We start from the raw sequence: 15,997 nt of genomic DNA, 5'->3' as shown, positions 1-15,997 counted from the left end.
GCTGGTTTTAACTTTTCCATCACCACCCGAAAGGGCTTTGGTGCCCTGGTTTTGGCAAAGCCACGCCAGCCACACTTTTGGGTTTATTCACAGGAATTTGGGGAGGGTCCCACTCTCCCCCAGTTTTCAGGCCAGGAGGAATCCCCCCAGTCTCAAAGGACCCCATTTACACCCCCGGGCCACTGAGCAAGGAGCAGACCGTGAGGTGGAGGAGCAGCTACGGCTTTATTGAACCATCCAGCTAAGCCCCAAACCAGCCCACAGCCCTTTCGGGGCCACCCCGAGGTGTGGAATGGGTGTCCCCGGGGCAGGAGCGAGGGCTTGGGGACCTGCCAAGGAACTGCGTGTCCTCAGCTGCCCCGAAATCACTGAAAACACACACTCACAGCTCTAACCCTTCGCTTCTCCCCAGCCCTGGCACATGCAAAAACCTCCCGGGCCAGATCCTGCCCTTCACAAACCCACCTCAACACCCCTTCTTAGGTCCGTGGCATCTTCCCCTGACGCAAACGGCGGTTAATAAATAGCACTGAGCGGCACGAATAAATCGGTGAATGATTCTCCAAGGAGAACGGAGGAGCGTCCCCTGGCTCAGCGCCTCCCCGCTACCTCCGGACAGGGGTCGTGGGTTTGCTTCGCACCCGGCGGGACGGTAACGGGGAGAAGAAATCATCCGGCACGCTCGGCCACCCGTCCTTCCTGCCGCGGTTAATATTGGAGAGGTGGCGGGAGGGGGAACAGCGAGGAGTAAATATTAATGCAACCACTGTCCAGGAACACGTTACCACACCGGTGTCATTTTTCCAGGGAAAAATCTGTGGATTTTAAATTCTGGGAGGAAAAGCAGCGTCCTGGTAAAAACAATCTTGCTCCAGAAACCCCTGCAAGGGGCTGCAGCTGCACAGCAGTCAGAGTTGAAGATTAAATACAATTTTTTTCTCAGGAAAAATCTCCTTTCCGGAGCAAAATAGAAGCTGTGGGAGCAGAAGTTGGGTAGGGAGGTGGGTGGATGGTACTGGAGGAGGGTCCTCGGCAGGAAGAACGGGAAGGAGCAATAAATCCCTGGCAGGAGCCACAGGGAAATGGAGAGAAGGGAGTACAAAGAGGTTAGAAACTGGGAGGGTTTCAAACCCCAAGAGCTATTGACCCCACGTACATTGTTTCTCTTCATTTCACACTCCCCCGGAGACAAACAACCCTGGAGAACAGTTTATTCTGCAGCTGAATGCCAAAAATTCAAGTGCCTGCCCGCAAACCGCAGAGCAATCACGTCCTTCACACCTACCATCACTCTGCACTCCTGGTCCGGCCAACCACCCGCCCGGAGCAAATGGGGAGAGGCACAGCTTAAATCTGAGCTCCTACGAGGAGCAGGAGAGCAAAGGTGCCGTGCTGGAAGGGACAGGCAGGAGCAGGCAGAGCTGCCCGCGTCACAGATGCTTCCCTGAGCGAGCGCAGAGAGCGGCCAAGCCTCGGAGTGGCGGCCTCGCCGAGGGGCTCCTGTCCGCGGAGACGCAGGACGCAAGGACGGACTGCAGTGCCTGGCTGTAGGCTGGGGGGGGGGGGAGAGGGACACAGAAGCAGCGATAAGAGATGAGAGTTTCACTTACGGCCTGAAAAGCATCTCTGTTTCAGGTTTTTACCGTAAAGCAGAGAGAAGTGGTTTTTAAGGTAGGCAGACATGCCTGTAGTTTTTCACAGGATTGTCTGTACGCTCCACATGCTCCTGATTGCAAAGCAATACACGAGCCAAAGCAGGAAACCCAAAGATTTTTATAAAGCCCCAATTTCTCTATTTTTCTTTTTCCCCCCTAGAAGACAACTCCCAGTCACTCAGCCGGGTATTCTTCCGAGCTGTGCTCAAGATCCGTCACCTAACGAGGACAACTTCTACCGCCTTCGTGTATCCTCCCAACAGAAGATTCAGCGCTTAAGGCAAAGAGGTTTCCGGTGCCCGTAACAAGCCTGTTTTGCCACGTTTTCTTTATGGCTCTCCCCCTGCCATCATGTACGTATTACATACAGGCCGGTGCTTCCCCGAGGATGCCACTAACCCCCGTGAAAGGACAGAGGAAGAGGCTGCGTTAGAAACAAGCAGCCAAGTGCCCGACTTGCCCTCTCCGGAGTATATTTACAACAGCATCTCTACCCAGCGGCCCAGGGCCATGGAATCATCGTTCCAGGTTTGATTTTTCCCCGTATAATCCGGGATCCAGGCCCAGATGCCTCCCCTCCAGAAGCAGGAGCTCCTACCTGTGTGGTTTTTGTAGAAGACACAGTTGTTGGCGCAGGTATCCGGGTGGGAGTCCCAAAAATCAGACCCACAGGAGCACAGTGGGGGCAAGTCGATGTGATACAGTTTTATCTTCTCCCTCATCTGGGCTCTTAGAGCTTCGATGTACCTGCGATGGATAAAATACTCACCTCGGGCAGTAACACCCGGCTCTGCGCAAGGAGAGGGGACCCGGCCGTACCTCATGTACTCTTTATTTCGCTGCTGTTTGTCCTTAACCTTCCTCACCCTCCTCTCCTCCAGTTTAAGCTGGGCCAGGGGTTCCCAGGCTCCCTCTCCTGGGGGGGGTTCCTGCTGGCCAGCCAGCTCCTGCATCCTCCGCTCTTCCACCCGGCGCTGGTTCTCCTTCTTGCTCTTAATCCTGCGGGCAGACGGGCGCTTAGAGACGGAGCTTCCCTATCCCAACGTCCATTCCCCGCCAGGGCCCGGTTGTTGTGAGGTCAGGGCAAAGGGGATCGAAAGGATGCTGCTGCTTTCGCCCAAACTACCCCTGGCAAGTGAAAGTAACACTGCACTAATTGCAACAATGACTTTAAATATAAAAAAATGGCATTTTTAACCAAATCTCCCTCTATTTCCTCAATCTGCCTTGCACCCACATGGTGCTCCAGCCCGTTCGGTGGAATCTGGGTTGTGGAAGTCATACCAAGCACGGAGCACGTTCCCTTGATGAGCGGCAATTACGAAGCACAAAGACTTTAAACTGAAGCATCTGCCATTTTATTCCCGCTGATGAGTACCAAATGCAATAACACGTTACGGGCTGATCACTGCCAAAAGGCATTCAATAAAGGAAAAAAAAAATTATAAAAAAAAAAAATCAAGGCTGGGTAGAAGCCAGGGGGAGAAAGCATAATCGAACGAGACGTTTCACTTCTTGCTCCATTTGGGGGGTCAAATCTTTACATCAAGGATGAAAATCCTGAAGCCAAACTTCTCTAGTCAAGTTATAAACTCCAAAATGTTTTTTAAATGAAGTGGTAATAGAGCCTTAACTACCCCACCATAAATCTTCTGCTACAGGAACCAAGGCCAAGGCCAACTTAAGGCTTTACACTAAGTAATTACAAAACCAGCTTTTTTCTGCATACACTCCGAGCAGCTTGCGGCTCCAGCAGCGCCCCTGCAACCATGGGGGGGGAAAATAATATAATAAAAAGGTATCACGCTAACTAGGAAATCCCTGGTGTCTCGCCAGCACTTGCAGGGCAGGAAAAGGTCTGCGAAGCTCCCGAGCACCAATTTAAACGTCAGGAATGCGGCTGGAGGAGCATTTCTTCAGACTGGCGATTTCTCTCCGAAAAGTGAGCATGAAAATCCTGCCCTGGGGTGCCTGGCCTGTGCTGCCCGCTGCAGAGCCAGCGCTAGATGAGATGCTCAGAGCTACATAATTTTATTTTAGAGCAAGGCAGAGACAGAATAAATCTAGTCTCTTTCCTATGTTGGTGTGAATTTGCAGAGCTCTTCCTTAATGAACCCTTTAAGAGGGGGAAGATCACTAAACCACCAAGTACTGATACTTTTACACAGATACTGAGTTTTCAACTCTGGAACAAATGCTGGGAAATCTTTTTATTACACAATATACATTTATAGCTGTGAGGGTGAAAGGTCTGACATTAAAAACTGCCGAGATAAGATCGGTTTAACAATGACGTGACCTCACCCCAAAGTTTCTAAACATAGACTGTGGCACAGGGTCTTGGGATCGGTTCCCAAGAGTCACCGTTTGGTGAGCTGCAACTCTCCCAGCCCGAAGTTTTGGTTCCCAACTCCTCCCCAAGCTGCACGGAGGCTCAGAGAGCAGACAGAGCGGTGCTGAGCACCTCTGAACCACTCAACATGGCCCTAGGGTCTTTCTTGGTGGGTTGGTGGAATGAATCCACCCCAGGGTTAACAGATTGAGCTCTAAAATAAACCCAGGAGATAAGTCAGGCTTTACAACTGGCGTTCGTATCACAGGGCTTCTTTCAAATTACCCCCTGCTTTTTTAAACGTTGATAAATTGGCTTTTTTAATCCATCGGGGCAGCTTGTGGCCAAGGAGGCAGGATGCCACCCATCATGGAGGCTTTTTCTTCCCCACATCAAGCTGGACAGTCTTCTCAGGACTTTCCAAAACCCCCTTGCCTTGTTTCCCACCAGACAAGCACGCGAGACCTTTCCAGCCCTGCCTGCAACAAAGGAGGCGACACTGAGAGGCGAGCTCTCATCCCCGGTACTCACTCGGCGATTCTCCTCTGCCTGTCTTTCTGCCTCTGCTGCTCCTTCACCTGCTCTCGCTCGATGTTCATGAAGAGGCGCCTGTATCTCAGGTACTCATGCTGACGCTGTGGGAAAGAAGAGGTGCCTTTGAGAAGGAGGTTTGGGATCAGTATCGGGTGACAGCAGTGCTCAGCTTGATTTCTGGAGCACCTATCAGGATAGAAACCCTGCTCCCTCCCCAGGAGATCCTCAAACGTCTCCTTGCACACGCATCCCAGGACTGAGAAGCTGGAGAGATGGTACCAGCATCCATTGACTGAACCTTCCTATGGATGGAAGCTCTGTCAGCTGAAAAATTCCTCAACTCGCACTTTCCTGGGAGTAAAAGAGCTGGTTCCCACTTCAACCCACTTCAGAGCACTGCAAGTCCAAGAATTTCGATCCACCTGGGAACCGGTGGTCCTCTGCGGTTCACAGAGCCTGTATCTCAAAAAAAAAATCCCAATACAAGAATGTACAACACCAAGCTGGACCCACTCCGTGCAGGAGAAGCACAGAGGTGTCGAGACAAATCCAAGAGCCCTGCAGGGAACAACTCCTGTCCGGGTACTGAGCGCACAAGGAGCTTTAATGTCTGGGCTTCGACTTAACCCCACGGATGCAGCGCAGGCAGGGAAACCTGGCTGAAGCTCACACCAAAAGTCCTACCACCCCCAGGGGAATCCGTCGGGATGCAGCTAGTTTGAGCTCCATGATGCCAGAAAGTTTAAGGTGCGCATTTTTCTCCTCATCAACGCCAATAGTTTCGGGCTGAGTTTGTCCATCTCGCCCAAGCGGAGAGAGCCCAGCTGGGGATAAAGGAGCAGGAGAGATCACCAGGCCAAAAGAAAGCTGGATGGAAAAAACCCACGCGGAACAGAGAGCTGCAGAACCAGTTATCTCAGGGCGGATCAGAGCCAAGGAGATAAAAAACAAGGGGCAGAGGGAATCGCTGGGGGATGGAGCGGCCTGACAGGCCCCAGCTGCTGTCACGCTATCTAGAAACCACAGCCGGATTTTGGATCAGCTGGTTGGAAAATGCACGTTAAGGAAGACAAAAAATGCAAAATTCTCTCGAAGTCCTTTCGAGTTTTACGCTGCAAGCTGACAAAAAGAAGAGGGAAGTGTTCCTCCTCACATCAGGAGGAAGCAGGAAAATAAAAGTCACTTCCTTTAGGCATCCAAGAGAAACATCGCCTCTCTGCATTGCCTAGATTAGCACGAGCCAGTCCTGGATGCAGGCTGGCAAGCCCTCGTCATCAAATCAGATGCTCAGCATCAGGCCTGCAGTCTGTGCTTGCGTCCCAACGCCTGCTAGGTGCTGATACAGTAAAAACCTTTCTATTCCCAGCATTATACCCACACTAGATAGAGTAGGGTTTTGTTCGTTCGTTCTTTTTTTTCCCTTTTAAGAATTTTTGGCAGCTCCTGTCTCTCTCCGTGCAACTACAGGAAGCGACACCTTTGTTCTCCCAGGCAAAACGCACGAAGCCCGTTCCTCCTCCAACCCTTCGGGGTTATTTTGCGGGAGGAGCACGTAACACTTGCGCTTACGGTCACAACGGACCTTAAAAAAAACAACAACAACCCAGTAGGTTCGCCCAAGACCTGAGACACCATCAATGCTGAGAAACTCATAAACCTGGCAAGTGTCTGCATTAAGGCTGCTCTCGAGGTTTCTTATCTGAGCTAGCAGCATCCCCCATGCTCGATACCTTTCAGTCCTGAAACAGAGAGGAAACAATGAGGACTTGGCTCCAGCGGACAAACCTGCTTCTTGGTTTCCTCTTGGTCTGCACCAGCCCAGAGCACGAGGGGAGCTCGGTAATCTGTGTGCAGCCTCTGGGGAGGCGCGGGTAAGCTCGAGTCCTTCACCAGTCCGTCACAGACCTGGGAAATAACAGGAGAGAGCAGCATCAGCATCTCCGTGGTCAAGTTTCTCATCTTCCCTCAGCAAAATCCTCCTTGTCGGAGGCAAGTCCTCTGTGCCGGTCCTCAACGGGGTAACCCGCCTACGAGCTACGCTTTTTTCAGGGTACCCCTTGGCTTCTCCCTATCACCAGACGAAAGAGACACCTGTGGCATCTCCACATCGGAGATCTCTTTGTCAAAAGAAATCCTTGGAGGAGGTTTCTGGTTTAGGTGAAATATGGATTCACACCTCCCCTCGCCAAACTTCCATTACGAACTTCGTGAAGTGCAAGAGAAAGAACAATAATGCAAATAATAATAAAAATAACAAGTGTCAGGGGAATTCAACAGCCAACGTCTGCCAAAACCTCAGCATAAACCTCCGCTGCCTTCCCTCCGCTTGGTATTTGTCAAGCCAGTATTTCTGCTCCTAGCTGGGCTAATCACCAGGTAAGGTTGGGCACCGGCTGCCACAGCCACAAAGTATTTGCTAACTACTCCAGGCAATCAGGGCAAAGCCTTTCCACACCTCAGATGCTTAATGATGCTCTGCCTGAAAACAAAAGAGGAACTGATAAATCCATCGGCTCAGCCCTCAGGAGCAGACAGATTCCCGGCTGCCTCTAAGGAAAGTGTTTCCCCGGCCCCAAGGCACAGGAATTGTGGCATACAGCTCCATCCTCTGATGCAAAGCTTTTTTAAGCTTTTTTTTTCCCCCCCCCCCCCGCCCTTTTCTAGGAGGTTTCTGGCTGATTTGATGCACCACCTGCAGCTCTTCCAGCCCGGTGCCGCCTCCAAGCAGGGCAGCCGGAGCAGCGGCAGCTGCAGGTCCTGCCGACCGCAGTTCGGAGTTCAGTTAAGCGTACGATGCAATTGCACAGACTCAGGCTCAGATTTCCGCTGAGCGCCAGCCAACTGGCACAAATAAAACCCCTCTTGAAGGCACAGCTGTAAGATGAAAGCAGCAAAACCGAAGCCGCCAATCTCGCTTCTCTCTGACACTGCTCTCGAGCCTGTTTTGACGACAGTAGGCTTAAGAGTTAACCAGGCCTGAGGGAGCAACTGCTCTACAATGGCTGCCTCACCGTCTGCCGAAATAAACCCAAATCCCAACGATCCAAACCTCTTAAGACCAACTGGCCCAGCACCGTATAAGTCTCACTTTTTCAAATTCAATTTTGATGTAGAAGTCATCGTCTCGCTCGGCCTGGCCTTGCAGTTCGGCTGGAAGATCGTGGTGTCCTGCTAGGAGCAGTTCCTCACCCTCATCTTCCGCCGGCGCCGTGCCCGTCTTGCAAGACTCTGGTTTCTGGAGGAGAAGGGTGTAAATACAGAATTTAAACGCATCTGCTCTGGTGCTGAGGGCCAAATGTGACACCCTTGCACGTGGGTAAGAAGCAGCTTTAACCCGAGGGTGTTTGTTCCGTAGAGCGAGTTGAGATCTGGCGAGCAGCAACGCAACGTGTTCGAGCATCACCACAGGGCACGAGAGCCCAGAAGATCTGAATTTAGCAGGGTAACCCGTGACTACGTTCTCACCAACTGCAGAAACAGAGGGACAGACGCGCATGGGGCGAAGGAAAGACAAGGAGAAGACCTCTCCAGGCGCTGTTTCGCAACTGCAAGGAGCTGGAGGGGGGGTGGTGGGATCCCTGGAGTGACACTCGGGGACGTAGTGTACTCCTTCAGATGGTAAGTGGGCAGGCTCCCCGGTGGCAATTACCAATATTTTGAGAGGCAGCAGATTGTTTCCTACAAACTAAAAAAATCAAAATGCCAGAAGCAAGCTCGGAGCCAGGATATTTTTTTCCCTCCTATCCTTGCAGCATGCTGGGAAGGGAAGGGTAGAACTGCTGACAGGGAGAGGGTGGATCGACGGGAGGAGAGCAGGTCACGCCGCGGATCCCTCGAGATGGCTGTGCTGCGGTAAGGATAGCCCGGAGTTACTCTGAACATGAAATTATTTGATAGGCACAGGAATCGCTCTATCAACCCCGTTATGACACGAACACAACACAAGAGCTTCTGCGGTGAGGACAAGGGGATAGAGGAACGGTTATTGCTTTGTAAGGATGCTCTGGAGCCCTGAAGGGAGAAGGAAATGAAACTGTGCGGGGGCGGGGGGAAAAACCCCAACTTTGCTGAATTATCAGTTAGGGAAAGGAATTTGGGCGCTGTCACGCTGGGGACCTACCCCAGTCTACCAAACCCTAAAGGCAAAGCGGCTGAAGACTTGGTGAACGGGATCACCTGAACCACGGGATGGGTCATTTCCGAGCAATTACCATCTAGGTATCTGCTTGGGAAAGCAGGGAAGAAACTCTTCAAATGTATTTGACCTGAAAAGAAATCTCTGGGAGAGAGGAAAAGCAACAGTTTTGGGAAGATGGTTTATTGCTCTCAGGGAATGCAACTCTTTAGAGGAAAGAAGGTAAAAATAGAAGAAAAATGCAGAAAACAGGACTGAATGAGAAGCAACAGTTCCTTTAAACCGAGCAAATGCAAACTCCCCGGCTAGAGCTGAAAGACAAGCAGCACAGCACGAGACAGCCCTGGCTGAGCCCCAAGCTCTTCCTGCGGTCCGCGCAAGCACGGAGGAAGCGGAGCACGGGTCAGATTACTAAAGGGATCGCGCAGGAGATGACACGGGCACGCTGGGATGAAAAAAAACCCCAAAACAAGTGCCAGAAAGGCCAAAGCTCTAAGTAAAACAAGAGAGATCGACGTAACAAGTCAGGCTTTAGTAAGAAGGACAGCTATCTGAGGACGCCACGAACAAGAGTGTTTTGTGCTTCTGGGCATCGGCATTCAGCCAAAGGCTTGCTCTGAGCCAACAGAAGCAGCAGGAAAAATCTTGGACTGGATTTGGGAAGAAAAAGTCAGATTATTCCGACGACCTGAGGTCTTTGAGCAGGCAGGACCTGCCCTGGGTTACTGCCAGGAGCGGCAGACAAGCTGCTAAACCCCCCCCCAAAAAAAACCTGTGGGTATCCAGATTATCAGAACAAGGCGCAAGGAGGGGAAAAGGAAATACTGAAGAGAAGATGTTAGCCTCAAGAGTTTAACTGCCTGACTTTTGGAAAAACCAAGAGGAAATCACCTTGCAAACTGCCTGCAAGCTGCTAGAAAACAAGATAAGCAGCAACCAGCATAAAATTGTCAAGAGCAAGTCATGTCTAGCTGGTTTGAGTTTCTCCTACAATAGAAGAAAGAGGCCTCGGGCAAAGCACAGCAGAAGACCTCTCGATTTTAACTTCGCTTTTGACATGGCCTAATTCAACAAAGAAATATCTGTTAGGTGAAACTATTATATGGGAGGTGCGATACTCATTAAAAACATTACCCGGATTCAATCTTAGGAGGTCACTGCACAAATATAGAGTAAAAACTAGGTGGGCTCTGCTTGATAATTTCATTATTGGCCTGGATAACGGAAGAAAAAAGAATCTTGATTACATTTACCGGCCCCACCAAGCCACTTGAAGTTGCAGAAGTATTTGAGAACAGACTAAAAATGCTTGGGTTCAAACCAAGGAAATCAGCCGGAATAGACGGCAGGAGGAAATTCAAGGAGGACAGAAGCAAAGGCAGCAATTACCGAGGCGGTTAAGTCCGTGGCAACCTTTTGAGTCTGAAGAGAAGGGAACAAGCTGTTGTCCTGCCTAGCTGTGAACATGGCAAACCTTCACATGAGGAGAGAGGATCAGATTAATCTTAGAGCTTTTTTTTTTTTTTCTCCTCTGTTATCTTGGAGTAGTAAGACAGAGTAATGCAATAAATCAATAAATTCCTCCCGGCATAAATTAAATCCTCCTCGCTGGAGGTTTGAGGAGAGCGGAGATTAACTGTAGCTGCCGTGAGTTCGAGTGGGAGGATGGTCTCCGACCCCTCCCAGCCTTGTTTCTCACTGCTGCGGGTGACTCCCGTGCATCCCATTTGGGAACTCTCCGGCTGCACGGGCAGCGGCTGTGTTTATTTGTGCGAGGTTTTGGTGCTGCTAATAGCCAAGTAATGAATCATTCCATCTTGCTAAGCAGCCTGAACGTATCAAGGACTTAAATAGAAGGTACGTGTAGTGTCCGAAACAGGTAACGAGGTTTTCAAGCCCATAATTATAGTGTTTCTGTAACTCTTGTTCACGAAGCTGGCTTCCTTGAACAGAAATCCAACAGTGCACAGAGGAGGAAGAGCCGGACCAGCCCTTATATAAAGGTATTTTCTAGATAACAGCCAGCCAAGATCTACTTCACCTTTGCTGAACCCGAGAAAGAGATGGGAATGAAGAATTGCAAGATGGGCAGGAAATTGGCTTCGGAGGAGGCAATGAGACGAAATACCGGGTTGGGTTGCTGCTGGTGTGCTCTGGGACTCAGGGATGGACCAAGTCAGTCAGTTTAAGAAAGGTCTTGGCACAGAAAGCAGGATAATAGCTCCAACATAAAGCTCCTCTTGAGAACTGGAGTGACAAAAGCAGGATGAAATTCAATGGAACAAAAGGTGAAGCACTCAGGACTGACCTGCTTTACCTCACCCCTAAGCGCTGCTTCAAAGACAGCAGATGTGCGCCAACAATTCTCTACCAAAAGCCAGCCCTGGGCGAGGAAAACCCTCCAGAACTTTGCCACCCACACGAAACAAGAGATTGATGCGAGGGAAAGAGCTGTCAGGGGTTTATTGAAGAAATAAGGGCACCTGAGGGCAGGGCAGATCATCACATTCCTCCCAGATACCCAGATCACAATCTCAGGCTTTAAAAAAATCCTTTTTGAGTTCTTGTTTCCTAGTTCATCTCTCATCAGTCTCCACAGAGACATTTTCACCCACTATATCCTGCTGCCTTCTCCAAAAAGCAGCAAGAACAACAGAGCCCAGGGGACAGAGTCCTCAGGCCACTGAAATCCACAGGCTAATCACCAGGTGGGCCGGGAAAGCTCACTTCTGCTGGAGAAACTCACTGAACTACGCTTTGGATTTGCTAATTAAAAGCCAGAACTTCACCAGTTTGCAAGGTAATTCCCGTAACCCCACCCCAGGCACCCATCGCTCACCTCTCGCCTCCAGACGCCACCAGGGAGCTCGAGCGGACCGGCTCCTTCGGGCATGGTTTTGCAGGACGCCAGCTTGCGCCGAACTTGCCTCACAGTTTTGCTGAGCTGCCGGCAAGAGGGAAGGTAAAGACAAGACAAAGCAAGCGGTCACCAGCTGCTTTCCCTGAGGGCTACCCCAAAAAGTTTAGCTGCATGGAAGGGATCTCCAAGGGAGCGCGACTTCAAGCAATTAGCTTCACTAACAGGTATAAGGCAACCTGCAACTCAAAATGAATTTCAGAGCTGCCCCAGTGCACTGAAATCCCAATCCAGGCATGGTAAAGGGCTTGGTTACAGCTCGTCCGCTCTCAGAACACTTTGCTGAGATGCCAGAAGTCCCCAATCCCCAATTGTCCTGCCAGAAGCGATTCTCCACCCTGAGAGAAGTGGTGCTTCAACTGGAATAACTCCAGTTCCTAAGCGAACGCACGTGCTTTCCAAAACGCCAAACACAGCGTAAGCATCGCTATTAAAAAAAAAAAGTTTAAAACAGTCCCTAAGGCAGGTTTTCCAAGATTTCCCCATCCCATAACCCTGGTGTGCAGGAGAGAAGCTGCAATGAGGTGGCACCACCTAGTGCCGCCTGGCCAGCATGGCATGCCTGCACAGCGACAAGTCCCCACAGGCCGAGGGAAAAAGTCACAACCGCGGCTTCCTCCAAATATTCGGCAAACCAGAGTGAAAACGTAAGCAGACCTTTCATTTGATATTAAGAAAAACATTAGGGATGGGTTGTAAAAGGAAAAGAAATATCACCTCTCCTCCATTTCAAACCACGAGCATCCGGCGTGACGAAACAGGGATGGGAATCGCTCACCTCGGTGGCTTGCTGCTGGAATGGCTCGCTCTCCGCACCTTGCCACTGCGCCGGGACGGTGCAGGCACCAGCATCGCCGATGGCAGGTGCGGGGTGGCTCCGAAACAGGCACGTGTTCTTCCTGGGGGTCAAGCGCAGCGCAGAGTCCGAGTACTGCGCGGCAACGGAGCTCTCCCTCTCTGCCTGCCGCAACACAGAGCCCAGAGTTACGAAGCCACTCGCAAATCTCTAACCGTTGCCTAGGAGGACGCGGCCCGTGCCACGCCGGAATTGCTGGCTCAATTCGGTGGCGTTTCTTTGTGCCGAGGGGCACAAAGAGCCATCGGGCTCTCAGGGGCTGAAGGCAGCCGCCGGCTTTCGGTCAGGAGCGGCCGCTAGCAGAGTTACGTGAGGACATCCCTGCTCAACTGTGCCTCCCGAGCCCTGGAAACGGCCCAAACACCCCAGGGGTGGCCAAAACCGCGGCCACCTCTGTGCATTCCGTTCTTGCTCCAGTTTCCGGCAAAGTCTTGGTGGCAGTTTGTTTAAAAGCAGAAAGGATTAAATGTATTCACAGGAAACAAGCCCACGGGGGAAATGGGAACGTGGAGACAGCATGAAAAGTGGTGCTTGCAAACTGTTTGACTGCCCTCGAAAAGGGACAGCAGAAATGAGCTGCTTCGCTTCAAATGTGGCCAAGAGACAGCCACGTTGCTCTCAGCTCCGGCCTGGCTGCTTTTAAACTCCACGCAGTTCTACGCGGGGCACCGAGACTCTGAAAGTCAACATGAGTTTCCTCGCTTTTTCTTATTAACACCTCGACTTGAGGTCTAGTGGAGTTTTTTGGGGTTTTTTTCCCCAATTTATGCTGGTAAAGACTTCCGGCGAGGCAGGGCCAGAGGTCTGCTTACCGCTTCGCAGGACTTCTGCAGCTGCTGCTTTCTTCGCATCCTGACCTGCTGGTTCACGCGCCGCTTCACCTCTCCCTGGAAGCGGCTCAGGCTCGCCGCCTTCTCCCGCTGCTGCTCCTTCAGCTCCTCCTCCACCCGAAATGCCGAAGCCTGCAAGAGGTGGAAGCAGATTTTACGTGAGTTTTGCTACATCGCAGCGTCACAGCGGCTCGTATCCCATCTTCCCTTCCCACAGCTGCATCTACGAGCCCGGCAGGCAGCACCCAGAGCAAACTTTACGATGTTTTGCTTCAAAAATCTGTGCGATAACAGCTTGGACAACGTCTATTGAATTATTTTGAGCTTGGATCGAATCTAGCCAGATGTGGAGCGCGCACACCTCCTCCTTTAACCCTCTGCAGCGCACACGACGGTTTTACCAACCCAAGTAAAAGATTAAAAGAAATGACCTAAAAAAAAAAATAATAAATAAATTGATGAAACCAAGTCAGAGCTACGCGAAATGACGGCTTGCTATGCTCCCCGTCGGCAACCTCATCAGCAATTCCGATGCAGGAGGCATTGATACATATACATATATATTTTAATATGATCCGCTGGCGTCTAAAAGTATATCAAATAAGCTCTGATAAACCTGCGCACTTTCATCCATGCCTGAAAGCTCCTGTGCTGGGGGGAGGACCGGGAGCACTCAGGCCCCCCCCAAAGCAGTCGGGAAGAGTTTGGCTCTCCCAGAAGTTTCACGGTGCTGAGATGGAAGTTACATGGAATATGGAGATGATTCATTTCCATATATTATCTCAACCTTTCAGGATTTAAATTACAATATGGAAATAAATCATCTCAGAAGGGCAGGAGCTTCTGTAACGTTTAGACATTAATTACAGGGGACTGAACTCATCATCCTATATTTAATGCACTTTTAGTCCTCTTATAATAACCCTCAAAGCAGAAATCCCTCAGACAACCATCGATAAAGATTTTCTTAAGTGTTTCTAATGGGGTACAGCAGAGATTGGCTCCAGACCCTGAAACATTCAACTTATTTATTTTTTTTTTAAATTGGCAATGTGGAATAAAAATCTTGGCTCACTGATAGCCGTTACGGATGAACATGAAAGCGAAGAGCAGCATTGATACGGGATGGGGGAGCCAGGTACGGCACAGGCACGTACAGCGTGGAGTTCAAAACCGGCGCCGATAAAGCAAGGAGCCGCCAGGAACAGTGAGAAAAAACTTGGGGAAAGGGCACAAAACTGCTAAATTTTAGCTGCGCTACCTACGTTGGAAGGCAGCTTCTAGTAACACATTGAAAATCTATAGGTCCAGCAAAAATTAAAAGTGCAGAGCGCACAGTACGAATAATTAAGTAATCAACGGCGGCTGATTAGAGCATTGGCTGGATTCTCCACCTGACTGATGTTTAAAAGTGATGCGTTTCTCCTAAAAAAAAAAGCCCAGTTTCTTTGAGGGTAATCAACTCAGGGCTCGTGTAAATGGGGCGCCAGGATATGCGGGCACCACGGTGTCTTTTAACCCTACCAAAAAATCATTAAAAATAAATGATTCTTCTTAGGAGCAGCACTCCCGGCTGCCTTCAAACAGAGACAAAGCTCATTTTCGGCTCCGATCACACCCGTAGGGATTACTGGCACAACTGGGGGGTCAGAGACACCCCAGGGACCCCCGCGGCAGCACTCACAAAGGCCACGCTCTCCTCCGGCTCCCCCGGGGCGCCCTCCACCCAGACGCCCACGGGGGCCACGCTCTGGTTCCTCTCGGCCAGCACCCGCCAGCTCTGCCGCGGGGGTCTCGCCTGATGCCCCCCCGGGTGCCCTCTGCCCCCCCGGGGCCGCTCCTTCGAGGGCGGCACCATCCCGGCCCCGCGGCGGCTTCGGCCCTGGGGAAGGGGCAGAGGAGGTGAGCGTGACCCCCCCCGCCCCAGGCACCCCGACCTGCACCCACAGCTCCCCACCCTGCCCGGGGCCCACCCCACGGCACCCCCGCAGCCCCCCAACACTGACCGGGGACCCCTGATCCCCCCCACACCCCCCCTGCGCACCCCCCGCCCCACGCACCCCTATCTCCCGTCCCCATCAGCCCCCCCCCCACACCCCCTGGGCAGCCCACCGCGCCCCAGCACCCCTCACCCAGCGGGCACCCCCCCTTACCCCGCACCCCCCAATCTCCTCACCCCGTGGGCGCCCCACAGGACCCCCCGCACCCTCATCTCCCCTGCCCTGGGCACCCCAGGCCCGGCGCCCCCCCCTCCTCCCCTCACGCCCTGACACCCCCGGGCCCCCGCCCCCCTCCCCGGCCCCTCAGGCCCTGCAGCCCCCCCGAGCACCCCCCCGCCCTCCAGGCACCCCCCACCACTTCCGCCTCAACCGACGCTTTGAATCCCGGCGCCACTTCCGCCCGCCAGGCCCCGCCCCCGCTCCCCCCGCCCCCTGCTCGCTCCAGCCCCGCCCCCTGCCCCGCCCCCGCGCAGGCCCCGCCCCCCACACACCCCCCCCCCCTGAGGCCGCGGGTTCGCGTCCCGCCGCGGGTGGGAAAGGGAGGGGGCGGTGAGTGCGCTGTGTGCCCCCAGCGCACCCCCGAAACAACCCCCAGGGCATCCCCGAATCACCCGCAGAGTATCCCCCTGAAGGTCCCCCCAGAATATCCCCATAGCGCCCCCACAGCATCCCTGAACCCCCAAAGTATCTTCTTACAACACCTCTCCGCAGCAGCCCCCCCCAAAATCCCCCCATAGC

General features: G+C 52.3%; 1 protein-coding gene across 2 annotated transcripts; it reads right to left on the bottom strand.

Moving 5' to 3' along the window:
* Nucleotides 1-1,195: 1,195 nt before the first annotated feature.
* CCDC15 (coiled-coil domain containing 15) lies at nt 1,196-15,688 on the bottom strand. 2 transcript variants are annotated; one of them, XM_075774598.1, is made up of 11 exons: nt 15,615-15,688; nt 14,944-15,141; nt 13,242-13,391; nt 12,352-12,534; nt 11,496-11,600; nt 7,610-7,756; nt 6,307-6,426; nt 4,519-4,622; nt 2,475-2,654; nt 2,254-2,402; nt 1,196-1,552 (listed from the first exon to the last, which is right to left on the bottom strand). In XM_075774598.1, the coding sequence occupies exons 2-11, from the start codon at nt 15,115-15,117 to the stop codon at nt 1,431-1,433; spliced, it is 1,434 nt and encodes a 477-aa protein (XP_075630713.1). In that variant the 5' UTR covers nt 15,118-15,141; nt 15,615-15,688; the 3' UTR covers nt 1,196-1,430. The 2 variants fall into 2 exon arrangements, with proteins under 2 accessions (XP_075630713.1, XP_075630714.1); XM_075774599.1 differs by having other exon boundaries at nt 2,484-2,654.
* Nucleotides 15,689-15,997: the final 309 nt, after the last annotated feature.

Source organism: Balearica regulorum, chromosome 23 (assembly GCF_011004875.1).
Source record: "Balearica regulorum gibbericeps isolate bBalReg1 chromosome 23, bBalReg1.pri, whole genome shotgun sequence".
NCBI lineage: Eukaryota > Metazoa > Chordata > Aves > Gruiformes > Gruidae > Balearica > Balearica regulorum.
This window is presented reverse-complemented; position numbering and strand designations above follow the sequence as displayed.